General features: G+C 44.2%; 1 protein-coding gene across 2 annotated transcripts in view; it reads right to left on the bottom strand.

Annotated features, from left to right (window-relative positions):
- Positions 1-258: 258 nt before the first annotated feature.
- Positions 259-15,143, bottom strand: part of sfxn2 (sideroflexin 2) — a 48,000-nt gene continuing 33,115 nt past the window's right edge. For both annotated transcript variants that reach the window (XM_078413374.1, XM_078413373.1), the window contains 3 exons: positions 10,858-10,907; positions 3,748-3,795; positions 259-2,335 (listed from right to left, as the gene is read on the bottom strand). In XM_078413374.1, coding sequence (XP_078269500.1) covers positions 2,236-2,335; positions 3,748-3,795; positions 10,858-10,907 — 198 coding nt within the window. In that variant the 3' untranslated portion in view covers positions 259-2,235. The remainder of the gene's footprint in view (positions 2,336-3,747; positions 3,796-10,857; positions 10,908-15,143) is intronic.

A 15,143-nucleotide genomic window follows, 5' to 3' on the forward strand; every position in this document is an offset into this window, starting at 1 on the left:
AAGACACAGTATGGAAACAGGCCTTTTAGCCCACCAAGTCCACGCCAACCATCGATCACTCGTTTAAACTAGTCCTATGTTATCCCACTTTCTCGTCCACTCCCAACACAAGTGGGCAATTAACCTACAAACTCGCACGATTTGGGAATGTGGGAGGTAACTGGAGCACCTGGAGGTAACCCACGCGGTCACAGGCAGAACATGCAAACTCCACACAGACAGCAGCCGTGGTCAGGATCAAACCTGGGTCTCTGGTGCTGTAAGCCAGCGGCTCCATCAGCTGTGCTACCCCAAATCATTAGAAATCATTGAATTAAATGAGATGTGAGCAGTGGTTGGGAGCAGTGGGAGGAAGGATGTATCCAGACACCAAGTCCACAAACTTATTTTATTGCAAACAAGCATTTATTTTCAACGCAATTTTCCAGCTTATTCTTTGCAGCAGTTGCTCCATAACTCTCATTGCAACTCTCTGTAATTAAAAAGGTCACTAGCATAGACCTACGGATGTATATCCCACGTACTGATCCCTATGACGTTAGCACCAGTGGGAATTTGGCCTTTTCACATTGTTATTGTCTGTGTTTTTTACGACTACAAGTTCAGAGAATTAAACAAACATTGCTTACAGTTTGCCCCCTCCCTCCCAATACCACAACTGCCCATCCACTCACTGATTCATCCTCATTTATATGCTCATCCAGCCACCAATTGATCCTGAGAAGTCTTTGGACTTTAAAGATACAGCGTAGAAACAGGCCCTTCGGCCCACCAAACCCGCACCACCAACCAGCAATCACCCCGTACATTTCTAATTTCCTCCAGTGAGATGTTAACTGCGCATATTTTGTTACAGATCCTTGATATGTTGTAAATTTCCAAGAAACCTTCATCTCTCCTCAAACACGTGTCTGCAGAACAGTTTTCTGATCTCTGTCTAGAATGGCCAGTTGTTCCAGACTTGTTTTCATCTTTTATTCCTAATCTGGCATCTTTTGGCAGATAGAAAAAGAGAGACAGATAATCTCACTGGCTCGACGAGTGTTATTCCCTAGTTGTGCAGTCAGATGGCTTTGCCTAACCTGGTGTCACTTAACTTGGGGACGTTTGACACAGGCACGACTGCAGAGTAGATTCATGAGGATGTTTAGTTTGGCTGAGAGGTACAGTGTGGAAACTGGCCCTTTGGCCTACCTAGTCCGTGCCGACCAGCGATCACCCCGTGCACTAGTTCGATCCTACACAGTAGGGACAATTTAGAGAGGCCAATTAACCGACAAATCTACATGTCTTTGAAATGTGGGAGGGAAACCGGAGCACCCAGAGAAAACCCACCTGGTCACAGGGAGAAACTACAAACTCCGTCAGGCAGCACCTGTAGTCAGGATCAAACCCGGGTCTCTGGCGCTGTGAGGCACCAACTCTACCACTGCACCATTGTGCCACCCTGTTGCCAAGACTCAAGGGCCTGAGCTTTGGCGAGGGGTTTGCCAGGCTAGAACTTTATTGCTTGAAACACAAGAGGCTGAGCCATGATCTTAAAGAGGTGTATAAAATCATGAGGGGAATAGTTAGGATGAAGGCACAGAGTATTTTACCCAGTATAAGGGAATTAATAACCAGGGCACATAGGTTTAAGGTGAGAGGGGCAAGATTTAATAGGAACCTATGGGGCAACAATTTCACTCAAAGGGTGGTGGGTATGTGGAACGAGGTGCCAAAGGGGATAGTTAAGGCAGGTACTTTACAGAATTTAAAAGACATTTGGAAAGATACACGGACAGGAAAGATTTAGAGGGATAAGGGCCAAAGCAGGCATCCCCATCTCCCCTCAAAGGGTGAATCGTAAATGTGCTCCCTGCTTTCCACTTTCAATTGGTGAAATGCCAAGAAGCATATTTAACATAACTCGATTTCCAAGAACTGTGTACATATACTTGTGTGTGTCCAGGCCACTCGATTCAGTCTGAAGTTTCTCATCTTTCTTGTGCGTGTGAAGTGAATTACTATTTTTCTCTGCCAAGTTACTCATTTGAAAAATCGTTAACAGATGCTAAACACATTACAGTGAACGACCCAATCACAACCCGTGGAGATGGTGGTAGTGGGAGTTTTGTTTTAACACCATACTGCAGTTGGCGTCTTTTCTTATTGTTTTCAACGTCGTCGTTTGTCTGGAGATGTCATAAATTTAAAGGAGTCCTCTGCTCTTCCCAAGGCATCACCTCCTAAAGCTTACAGCCCCTTGTTGAAGTAGACGTACTTCACTTTGTCTCCGTACATGGTGGTTATTGACTCCTTCAGCTCTGGATCCAATTTAGAAGTTGCCATAGAACTGTGGAAAAGTGGAAAAAGAAACTCTTAGAGAAGGCAGCTGTGTTTCTTTAATGGCCAAAGGGAATGAAAACCCTCCTCTGTACGAGTGAAGTCAAAGACTATAAATAATGTGGACCAATGTTATCGGTTATTCCACAAAAGAATGCTTAAACCCCCAAGCATAAAGTACTCCCATCCTCTCACCTCTGTAGGCATTTTGAAAGCAGGGTTTGCCCCAAGCACAATTCATTATCCTTGTCTGACCCACGCTGCCCCGCTCCCCACCCACACTCTCCTCCAAACACAATTGTGCAAACATCCACATACCCCCACGCAAATGTATGCACACACACACTAGTGTACTCGTACATGCATGCATGGACACACACACGTGTACACGCATGCTGCACACGTGCACACATGCATGCGACACACGCGCATGCTGCAGGAGCGCACGCACATGCTGCACGTGCACACATGCCACACACATACACAATCATACACACGCACACGAGTGCGCGCTCACACACACACGCACATTCACCTACAAAACCGTACACACATGCATACACAGTTGTACACACACACACACACACACATTCGCATCAGCTCTGCTCACAAACACATGCAAACCCCCCCCAGTCCATGTGCCCATTAATGTCCATACACTATGGGGGAAATATTCCTACATCCCTCCTGCTATTCACAATGTTCCATGGAGCACTCGGACACCTGCTCAGGCAAACCCTGCACTCACTCAACCCCACCTGTACTTCCCTCCGGAATGTGCTGCCAGTCCAGTCTGGTTCAGGAACATGGAATCTCGCCCCACATTTTGCAATTCTTCAACACCTTTTGTCTCACACCTTCTTGCTTTAATCTCCGGCCTTTAGGCCTTGGAGATACAGTGTGGAAACAGGCCGTTCAGCCCATCGAGTGCACGCCGACTATCGATCACCCTGTACACCAGAACTGTCCTACACACTAGGGACAATTTACAATTTTTACCAAAGCCAATAACCCTGCAAACCTGTACATCTTTGGAGTGTGGTAGGAAACCGGAGCATCCGGAGAAAACCCAAGCAGTCACAGGTGATTGTACAAACTCTGTACAGACAGCAACCGAGGTCAGGATTAAACCTGGGTCTCTGGCGCTGTAAGGTAGCAACTATCCCGCTGCGCCAACATGCCGCCTTTGTTTGAACTGCCTGCATATTTTAAAAACTCTTGCCTCGGTCCACCTATTACCTGCCACACCTGGTCCTGCCTCCCATCCCTCACAGATTTCTAGCTTCTTCCCCCACCACCTCACCCTCACACAATCAGCCTGAAGAAGGGTCGACCTGAAAAGTCACCTATCCGTGTTTTCCCGAGCTACTCTGGCACTTTGTGTCCCTTCTGCCCACAGAAGACATTAAACAAATCACTCACCACCTCTGAGGGAAAAGTGAACATGCAGCCGGCACCATAAAGATCAAGCTGTGAAGAAAAGCAGAACCAAGTTCAACCGATAATGCTAAATTCAATAGGTACAACAAACATACTTGCAAATATTGTTGTATAATTGACCTTCTAGGCAACTAGGGCAATCACAAAAACTGTGTTTAGTTTAGTTTAGCTTTGAGATACAATGTGGAAACAGACCCATTGATCACCCGCATACTAGTTCTCTGTTATTCCCACTTTCACATCTTACACACTAGGGGCAATATACAGAAGCCAATTAACCTTCAAACCTGCAAGTCTTTGAAATGTGGGAGGAAACCGGAGCACCCGTAGAAAACTCACACGGTCTCTCAGAGAAGGTGCAAAGTCCATACAGACAGCACCCGTGGTCAGGATCGAACCCGGGTCTCTGGCGCTGTGCGGCAGCAGCTTTACCGCTGTGCCACTGTGCCACCCTATGTGATCACACGATTAAGTTTAATGTTTATTCTTCAAATCACTCTTTGCTGATGTTGGTATCTTCACATTTATTCTACATTGAACATTAAACAAGAGATGAAATAGTAAAACATTGATGGAATAAATACAATTTAGTCTTGAATTCATTTTTGACCCAAGACATTGACCTAACTGTCAGCAAGTATCAGCACGGTGGTGCAGTTGTAGAGTTGCTGCCTCACAGTGCCAGAGACCTGGGTTCGATCCTGACTATGGATGCTGCCTGTACAGAGTTTGTACGTTCTCCCTGTGACCGCATGGGTTTCCTCCCACACTCCAAAGATGTGCAGGTTTGCAGGTTAAATTGGCTTCGGTAAAATTTGTAAATTGTCCCTACTGTGTAGGAAAGTGCTAGTGTACGGGGATCGCTGGTCGGCAGGAACTGGGCCTGTTTCTCGAAACTAAAAAATTGTTTAGGGCAGAAGCTAAATGTATTTTAAACTTTAAAAAAAACATGTCTTCCTGAACAGTACAGAAGGTGCAGTGCTATCCTTCCTGTTTAATGTGCAGGAAAGAACCGGTTTAAATTATACAACAATATTTGCAAGCAGATGCTGGTTTAAATCGAAGGTAGACACAAAATACTGGGGTAAGCAGCATCTCAAGGAAGGGGTGACGTTTGGGGTTGAGGCCTGAAGAAGGGTCTTGACCTGAAACGTCACCCATTCCTTCTCTCCAGAGATGCTGCCTGTCCCCCCGAGTTACTCCAGCGTTTTGTGTCTACCTACAGGGATTTAATGACTGGATTTTACAGTACGCACAGTACTTCTAAACAGGAAGGATAGCACTGCACCTTCTGTACTGGGCAAATTTAGCACAGACATCAGAAGGTGTTTCCTTATGTAGAGGGCTATTACTGGAATGAGTTGCAGCGACTACTTAAAAGGGAACTGTTGGGTGTTCCCTGGGGGAAGGCACCAGAGCTGGTGTTTTGAAACTGAAAGAATGGGAGGAACAGACCGGGTCGTTGGAGTCACAGTCATAAGGCACGGAAACAGGCCCTTCAGCCCAACTTGCCCATGCCGCGATGCCCCCCCATCTGCACTTGACTCACCATATGCATTTGGGCCATAACTCTCTAAACCCTTATTATCCATGTCTAAGTGTTGTTATAGGACCTGTCTCAACTACCTCCTCTAGCAGCTCATTCCATATACCCACCACCCTTTACTTTAGAGTGAAGGGTCTCGACCCGAAACGTCACCAATCCTTTCTCTCCTGAGATGCTGCCTGACCTGCTGAGTTACTCCAGCATTTTGTGAAAATAAATACCTTTGATTTGTACCAGCATCTGCACTTATTTTCTTACCCTTTACTTTAGACTTTAGAGATACAGCACGGAAACCAGTCATTCGGCCTACCAAGTCAACGCCAACTGGCAATCACCCCATACATTAGCACTATCCTACCCACTAGGGACCATTTACATTTGTACCAAAGACAATTAACCTACAAACCTGTACCTCTTTGGGATGTGGGAGGAAACTGAAGCACCCGGAGAAAACCCACAGAGTCACAGAGAGAAAGTACAAACTCCGACAGTCGGAGTCAGTCACAGGGAGAAAGTACAAACAGACAGCCATAGTCAGGATCGAACTCGGGTCCCTGGTGCTATGTGGCAGCAACTCTACCACTGCGCCATTGTGTCGGCTGGTGGGTATACGAAACGAGCTGAATTTTCGGTGGATTTTAAAAAATCAGAAACGAGGTGTCACGTACACCTCAGTGGGTAGAGTCTTGGCTATGATTTATCTTGACGCTCTTTCAAAGAACCAGGGAATTCCTGCCATGATTTGGACATTTATCTATTCTAAACCAACATCATCATTATCATTTGTTTAGTTTTGTTTATTTAGTTTAGGGATACAGCATGGAAACATGCACGCAGGCCCACTGAGTCCATGCCCACCATCGATCACCCATTCACACTAGTTCCACTCCCTACACACTGTGGGTAATATACAGAGGGCCAACCAATTAACCTACAAACCCACATGACTTTGGGAGAAAACCAGAGCGACTGGACGAAACCACGCGGTCACGAGTCTTTATGCCGATGGTCATATGTTTGGATCTTATGTTGACCATTCACAGTCATATGTTTTATTGTCATATGTGCCAGACAGAACAATGGCATTCTTACAGCACAACAGAATATATAAACATAGTACGCTGTGAATAATATAACAAATAAAAGTTCACAATACATGTGTGCATATATAGATGTGTGTATATGTATATATAAACATGTGTATGTGCACGTGTAGATATATATATATATATATATAAACATACATACAACATACACACATAAAAACAAACACAGGTAGATGAAACAGGGTCACAGGGAGAGCGTGAAAACTCCACACACAGACAGCCCCCGTAGTCAGGATCGAACTCTGGTTTCTGGCGCTGTGAGGCAGCAGTTCTACCAGCTGTGCTGCCCCAGGTTTTGATCGCTAACTCATGGTCCTCTGTGCAAGATTGCTGTGTGCAAAATAGCTGATGGATATTTCAACAGGGGGCGACACCTCGAAAGGTTATTCATTGGCTTCAGACTACTTTAGGACTTGTGATGGGTGTCACACAAATGCAGCTTCTCACAGTACATTACAGTGGGTCCATATGCTGAAACTATATTTTGGCAAAAATAAATCCTGGTGTTTTTTTCCGTGATTAGGGCTCACTAGGAGCCAGTCAGGAGCCATAGTCAGTATTCTTCAAATACAAGAATGTATTTGAAATGAATTCAGACATTCGTTTTTTGATGACCTCCAAGTTAATCCAGAGATGTAGACACAAGGAACTACAGATACTGGTTTACACAAAAGGACACAAAGTGCCGGAGTAACTCAGCGGGTCAGGCATTATCTCTGGAGAACATGGATAGGTAACGTTTCGGGTGGGGAATGGTCCTGATCTGAAACGTCACATCCATGTTCTCCAGAGATGCTGCCTGATTTGCTGAGTTCTCCAGCACATTGTGACCTTTTAAATCCAGAGATACAGGTACAAATGCCACCACAGTAGCAAAGGAGAGTGTTTAATTAAATAAATGTAGAATTGACAAGAAGATCTTGTCTCAATAACTTTAAGCATTAATGGATTGTCATAGAAATGTATCTGATTGATTGATTGATTAATTTAATAGGAATCTGGGGCAACTTTTTTTTTTAACATAAAGGTAGGTATATGGAACAAATTGCCAGAAGAGTTATCTGAGGCAGGTACTGTCACAACTTCTAAAAAACATTTGGACAAGACAATGGACAGGATAGGTAGAGAAGAATATGGTCCCAAAGCAGGCAGATGGGACTAGTGTAGATGGGGCATGTTGGATTGTTTCTGTACACATTTGCTAATCAGGTTGTGTTTGCATATGGCAATACTCTACTGGACTATTTGTAAGAAAATAATTTCACAGTGCATTGGCACATGTGACAATAAAAGCACCAATGAACCATTGGCACTCAACCACTGAAATTAGTTGAATTTGACATCATGTTCGGCACGAGCAACGTGATCTGTTTGGATATCATGCAAAACAAAGCTTTGCACTGTACCTTGGTGCACGTGACAATCATCATAAACCTAAACCTCAATACAGGAGCTTTAGAAGGCAGGGGTACGACTACGACATCTGACACTTCGAGCCTGCTTTGCCGTTCAATGTCATCATGGATGATCTGGCCAGATCTTGAAGGTATCACAAAATGCTGGAGTAACTCAGCAGGTCAGGCAGCATCTAGGAGAGAGGGAATGGGTGACGTTTCGGGTCGAGACCCTGCTTCAGTCTCAAGATGCTGCCTGACCTGCTGAGTTACTCCAGCATTTTGCGATACCTTCGATTTATACGAGCATCTGCAGTTATTTTCCTATGCTACAGGCCAGATCTTGAGCTCACCACAGCCCATAGTTCTCCGAACATCCAAAAATGGTATCTATACCCTTTCTAAATACCTCCAATAATCTAGTTTCCACGAGGCAGGGTAATTCCAAAGATTCAGCACCTTTTACAAGAAGAAATACCGACACACCTTTTAAATGAACACTCCTTTTCTTGTAACTATGTCCCTTTGTTTGAGTCTGTCTCACAAGACGAAATATCTCATCACCTATCTTGTCCTGTACTGTTACAGGAAAGATATTGTCACTCCAGTATTTTGGGTCTATCTAAGGGTACAGAGAAGATTTACGAGGATGTTGCCAGGACTCGAGCACCTAAGCTATAGGGAGGCGTTGAGCAGGCTAGGACTCTATTCCTTGGAACGCAGAAGGATGAGGGGTGATTTTACAGAGGTGTACAAAATCACGGGAGGAATAGATCGGGTAGATGCACGGAGTCTCGTGCCCAGAGTAGGGGAATGAAGAACCAGAGGACATAGGTTTAAGGAGAGGGGGGGAAGATTCAATAGGAACCTGTGGGGTAACTTTTTCACACAAAGGGCGATGGGTGTATGGAACGAGCTGCCAGAGGAGGTAGTTGAGGCAGGTACTATTGCAACGTTTAAGAAATATTTAGGCAGGTAAATGGATAGGATGGGTTTAGAGGGATTTGGGTCAAACGTGGGCAGGTGGGACTAGTGTAGATGTGACATGTTGGTTAGTGTGGGCAAGTTAGTCTGAAGGGCCTGTTTCCACACTGCATCACTCTATGTTCCCTCTTACATGCTTAGAGTTCAACCATCAACTACACAATCCCCATCTGTTGCCCTAAAATCACCCTGTTCTTCTAAACTCCAAAGAATACAAATTCTACTTCTGCAGTCCTTAGATGGTGCAACCACTGTCATGTGAATCTCTGTCAGACTGTCTCCAATATATCCCCTCCCAAACAGGGAGAACAAAACTGTACATGATACTCCAGGTGTGGTTTCACCAAGACCCTGTACAACTGAAACAATGCTCCGTGGAATATTACAACTAAGGAACACGTTGCCTATGTCAAACATGATGTCAAATTAAACTAAATCCTTCTGTTTGCATGTGTTCCATGTTCTCTCATTCCCTACATACCCATCTAAAAGACTCTTAAATGCCACTATCGTATCTGCTTCAACTACCTCCCTGGGGCAGTGTCTTTGAGGCACCAACCACTCTCTGTGTAAGAAAAAAAAAACTTGCCCCACATAATTAAAGTCATCGAGTGATACAGTGTGGAAACATGCCCTTCGGCCCAACTTACCCTCACCACCCAACATGTCCCAGCTACACTAATCTGAAGATGGGTCTCGACCCGAAACGTCACCCATTCCTTCTCTCCCGAGATGCTGCCTGACCTGCTGAGTTACTCCAGCATTTTGTGAATAAATACCTAATTCTTCTCAACATTTAAACCAAATTGCCTACCTGAGATAATCCCATTTGTTTATACTTGGTTCATACTGCCATTAAACCTTTTCCATCCTAACCATGTACCTTTGTGATTGTTCTTGCCTTTACCATATCCCCTAGCAGCTATTATCCTCAGAGTAAAAAAACTAGTCCTTCATCTCCCCGTTAACTCTTTCACCTCCAACATTAATCATTTGTCCTCTGGTTATAGACAGCCATAGGTTTTAGGCTTAACGATCATTAAATGTCTTTTGAACGTATAGTGTACACATTTATTAAGACTACGGCACGGTAGCGCAGCGGTAGAGTTGCTGCTTTACAGCGAATGCAGCGCCGGAGACTCAGGTTCGATCCTGACTACGGGTGCTGTACTGCAAGGAGTTTGTACGTTCTCCCCGTGACCTGCGTGGGTTTTCTCCGAGATCTTCGGTTTCCTCCCACACTCCAAAGACGTGCAGGTATGTAGGTTAATTTGACTGGGTAAATGTAAAAATTGTCCCTAGTGTGTGTAGGATAGCGTTAATGTACGGGGATCGCTGGGCGGCGCGGACTTGGTGGGCCGAAAAGGCCTGTTTCCGCGCTGTATATATATGATATGATGATATGATACCATATCCTAAAATTTCTAACAAATGATTAGATATCTTATTCACATGTCATGGATTGTTTAGTTTAGTTTAGAGATACAGTATGGAAACAGGCCCTTCGTCCCAATGAGTCTACACCAACCTTCGATTAGCAGTTCACACGAGTTCTATGTTATCTCACATTCTCATTCGCTCCCGGTACATTAGGGTCAATTTTACAGGGGCCAATTAACCTACCAAACTACACATCTTAGGGATGCAGGGAAAAAAACAGAGCACCTAGAGAAAACCCAAGTGGTCACGAGGATATCGTGCAAGCTCCACGCCGACAGCACCCAAGGTCAGGATCGAACCAGGGTCTATGGCGCTGCGAGGCAGCAGCTCTACCAGCTCAATTAAAGAGTTTAAATTGTTTACTACTATTATAAAACACATTTATTTGCTGTAATAATAAAACTGTGCCAAGTTACTGCTCATAAATAATTTAAGGCACCTTTTACTTAGATCATGTTTTAAAAAAAATTGCTGTTATAAACACACGGCCTAATTATGCTGATAAATGGCAGATTTTCCAGTCGGCAATCAACATATAAATCAGAGTGGAATACAAGAGGCAAAACATACTTGTTAAAATAGGCATGAAAAGTATTTATAGATGTATAGCACATCTACTTACAAGCATCCAACCAGCATCACTTGCAGTGGGGCATGAAGGAACTTAATTCTCTGCAAATGAAAAGTATAAAGATAAATGCAAGATTAGAAACACTAAGAGTCAAAGTTGAAACAACCAAATTAATCAAAAATGAACGAGTAATGATTGTTGTGGCTTATAAATGAAAATAAAAGCCACAGCAAACTTCCAACATTGCTTCCCAGAAAAGAAAGAAATGCTTTAACATCCTCAAATGTTCTGGCAAAGCATATTGAAACACATGTTGTAGGACATCGAGCTACCTTTAATTGGATTTTACTGGACTTTATCTTGCACTAAACGTTATTCACTTTATCCTGTACCTGTACACTGTGGACAGCTTGATTGTTATCATGTATAGTCTTTCTACTGACTGGATAGCACGCAACATAAAAGCTTCTCACTGTGCCTCGGTTACATGTGGCAATAAACTAAACTAAACAGAGCATAAGCCACTAACAGTGTAGATCATCCTAACTGATAGATTCCTAATTTCAGCAATATCACCTATTTATATTCTCCAGAGATGCTGCCTGACCCGCTGAGTTACTCCAGCACTTTGTGTCTTTTTTTGTAAACCAGCAGTTCCTTGTTTCTCCATAGGAAGCCAATGATCAGAACCTTTGTGCTTCTAATCTGATGGATAGGAAAGGTCTACAGACTTCCTAGCTCCAGTCCCCCCCCCCCTCCATTCTCAGTCTGAAGAAGGGCTCCGACCCAAAATGACACCCATCCTTTTTCTCCAGAGATGCTGCCTGATCCGCTGAGTTACTCCAGCATTTTGTGGCTATCTTCAGTATAAACCAATGTCTACATTTCCTTCCTACACAAGGTTTTGAGGGATATGGTCCAAATGCAGGCAAATGGAACTAACTTAGATGGGGCATCTTGGGCGGCATAGACGAGTTGGGCCTAAGGGCCTATTTCTGTGCCGTATGACTAAGTGGGGAGAGGAGATGGAGTGGTGTAACAAATTGGAGAATCTCTCTTGGTTGGAAGCAAATATATTGGTCTAGAATTTGACAGTCACTTGTAGAGAAACACCAAACAGTCATTGAGAGATGTTTTCGTTTGCAGGTTGATTGCTTGGAAATTTAACAAGTCAAGTCAAGTCAAGTCAAGTCAATTTTATTTGTATAGCACATTTAAAAACAACCCACGTTGACCAAAGTGCTGTACATCTGATTAGGTTCCAATGGGGAAAAAAAAAAAAAAAATGAAACATACAGTAGCACGCAAACAGTTCACAGCGCCTCCTCAATGAGCCTCAAACGCTAGGGAGTAGAAATAAGTTTTGAGCCTGGACTTAAAGGAGTCAATGGAGGGGGCAGTTCTGATGGGGAGAGGGATGCTGTTCCACAGTCTAGGAGCTGCAACCGCAAAAGCGCGGTCACCCCTGAGCTTAAGCCTAGACCGCGGGATAGTGAGTAGCCCCAAGTCGGCCGACCTGAGGGCCCTGGAGTTAGAGAGGGGGGTTAGAAGATTTTTGATGTAGGGGGGGGGAAGTGTCCATTTAGGGCTTTATACGTGAATAGGAGGAGCTTGAAGTTGATTCTGTACCGTACAGGGAGCCAGTGGAGGGAGGCCAGAATCGGGGTGATGTGGTCCCTTTTACGGGTACCCGTCAGGAGTCTCGCTGCGGCGTTTTGGACCAGTTGCAGACGGGACAGGGAAGATTGGCTGATCCCAGTGTATAGGGAGTTGCAGTAGTCTAGGCGGGAGGAAATGAAAGCGTGAATGATTTTTTCTGTGTCGTCGAATTGGAGGAAAGGTTTGATTTTAGCTATGGTTCGAAGTTGGAAGAAGCTGGCTTTTACCACAGCGTTGACTTGCTTATCAAATTTTAATGCAGAGTCAAATATCATGTCGAGTGGACGGATGACATTGAAAACTGCAGATGCAGATGCAGGAATCTTGAGCAAAAAACAATGTGCTGGTAGAACTCAGCAGGGGAGAGGAACGACAGACAAAGTTTCAGGTCAGGACCCTTCTTCAGACTGATGAAGCAGTTGGCAGGTCTTACATCCAGGTATGACCTTCTCTTCATAAGATAATAAGGCATCGGACCCGGGTTCGATCCTGACTGTGGGTGCTGTCTGTATGGAGTTTGTACGCTCTCCCAGTGACCACGTGGGATTCCTCTGGGTGCTCCAGTTTCCTCCCACATTCCAAAGACATGCATGTTTTTAGGTTAATTGGCTTCTGTAAATTGCCCCTAGTGTGCAGATAGAATTAGTGTACGTGTCGTCGCTGGATGGCGTGCACTCGGTGGGCCAAAGGGCCCGTTTCCACCCTGTATCTCGACACTAAAGACATTGGGACGCAATTAAGCCAATTGGCCCATCAAGTCTGTTCGATCATGGCGGATCCATTTTCCCCTCTCAACCCCATTCTCCTGCCTTCTCCCCGTAACTTTTGACACTCTTAGGTCATTAAGTTCAATGGGGGGGGGGGGGGGTGAGTTGCCTGGCCTGGGGTCCGTGGTGTGATCAGACTATTTGGACTCCACTCAACCAGTATCGAACCCAGGTCTCTCGCGCTGTGAGGCAGCAACTCTACCAGCTGCGTCACTGTACCGCCCTCAATAGGTCTCCAAGGCATAAAGAGGAATAAGGTGGAGGTGAAACAGAACAGTGTAAAATAGAAGAGATGATATTTACCCCTGTTTATATCACGTTTGGTTCCAATGAGATCCCTGGAATTTACCATGTGGCATGACTGATGTGACATTATTGCCTTTGGTTCTCCATCCAGGTTAAATATCACCCTCAAGCATGTTGCGACCTTTGTGAAGCTGGCAAGTTGATCTGGAACAGATCCAGCTCAAAATACAAGCACCTTCACACACTGGAATTTACCTGTTCTCGGCGTCACCTCGATAATTGTCACCAAAAGGAAAATTAAAAACCTGTTTCTCTTGACAGTTGGTTTCTGAAGTAGTTGTATTAAATAACAAGCTCGCATTGAACTTGTTATTTAAGAGAATATCACAGCTGATATTCTCTTTCACAATGCAAGATACCAACAGCAGTGAAGGTTCAGCTTCCTTATTGATTGAAAGATACATCAGGGCAACAGGTCAACCTACAAACCCACAAGTCTTTGGGAAGACCTACTGTGTCTTTCAACGATGCATTAAATATTGTCCAAACATACATTTTTAGAAATGTATAATCACTACCTATTTTGCCAACTATGTCTTGTTTGTTCCTAAATTTGTATTACTCATTCCATTCCATAACGTCCAAATATTTCCATAAATGGACAATAACTTCCCATTTGCCAACTATGTCTTGTTTGCTCCTACATTTCTTTTACTTGTTCTCCACAAGCAGGGAAAGGGCTCCTAGGGTTTGTTGGGTAGTGAAAAGTTGCATTAATTTAGTTTACTTTAAAGATACAGCGTGGAAACTGGCCCTTCGGCCCACCGAGTTTGCACCGACCAGCAATCCCTGTACACTAGCAGTATCCTACACACTAGGGACAATATACAATTCTTACCAAAACCAATTAATCTACAAACCTGTACGTCCTTCAGATATGGGAGGAAACCGGAGTACCTGGAGGAAACCGATGCACATGGGTTTCCCATTTTGCCAACTAAGTCTTGTGTGCTCCTATATTTCTTTTACTTGTTCTCCACAAGCAGGGAAAGGGTTCTCGGGTTTGTTGAACAGGGAAAAATTGCATTGATTTGTAATAGGTATGAGTGGGGTGGGAGCTGCTTTATGTCCTCGTCGTACACCCTGGGTAGTTATACGGACTTGCAAAATTTGCAGCAAAGCGTCAACTACGGTACTCTGAAGCACCAATTGCCACTTTTGATTGTTGTAGTTGACATACGAAAGAAGGTATGAGCAATAATTAACAAAACCAAACAGAATGCTCTACCAATCAAGATTCTGACGAAGGGTCCCGACCAAAAACATCACCTATTAATTTTCTCCAGAGATGCTGCCTGACCTGTTGAGTTACTCCAGCATTTTGTGTCTGTCTTTAGAGTGTTCCACCACAAAGTGTAAAATAATGCATGTCGGGGTGTGAGCAAAGTTAACATCAGCTCCGGTCAAGTACATCCTGAAGCAAAGGCTAGAATGGCCAGAAAAATACCCACTAGACCGATGGCTGGCTTCAAGGGTCTGACTTATTGAGTCATGACTTACATGTTTTAGGCATGCTAGAATATGGTTTTACAAAGCTTGGAAAGATTGTTAGTGGAATGGAAGAAGAAAATAAAGAAAGACCAGGAACTGGAAAAGGAGATCTGT

This window comes from Rhinoraja longicauda, chromosome 16 (genome assembly GCF_053455715.1).
Source record: "Rhinoraja longicauda isolate Sanriku21f chromosome 16, sRhiLon1.1, whole genome shotgun sequence".
In the NCBI taxonomy this organism is placed as follows: Eukaryota; Metazoa; Chordata; class Chondrichthyes; order Rajiformes; family Arhynchobatidae; genus Rhinoraja; species Rhinoraja longicauda.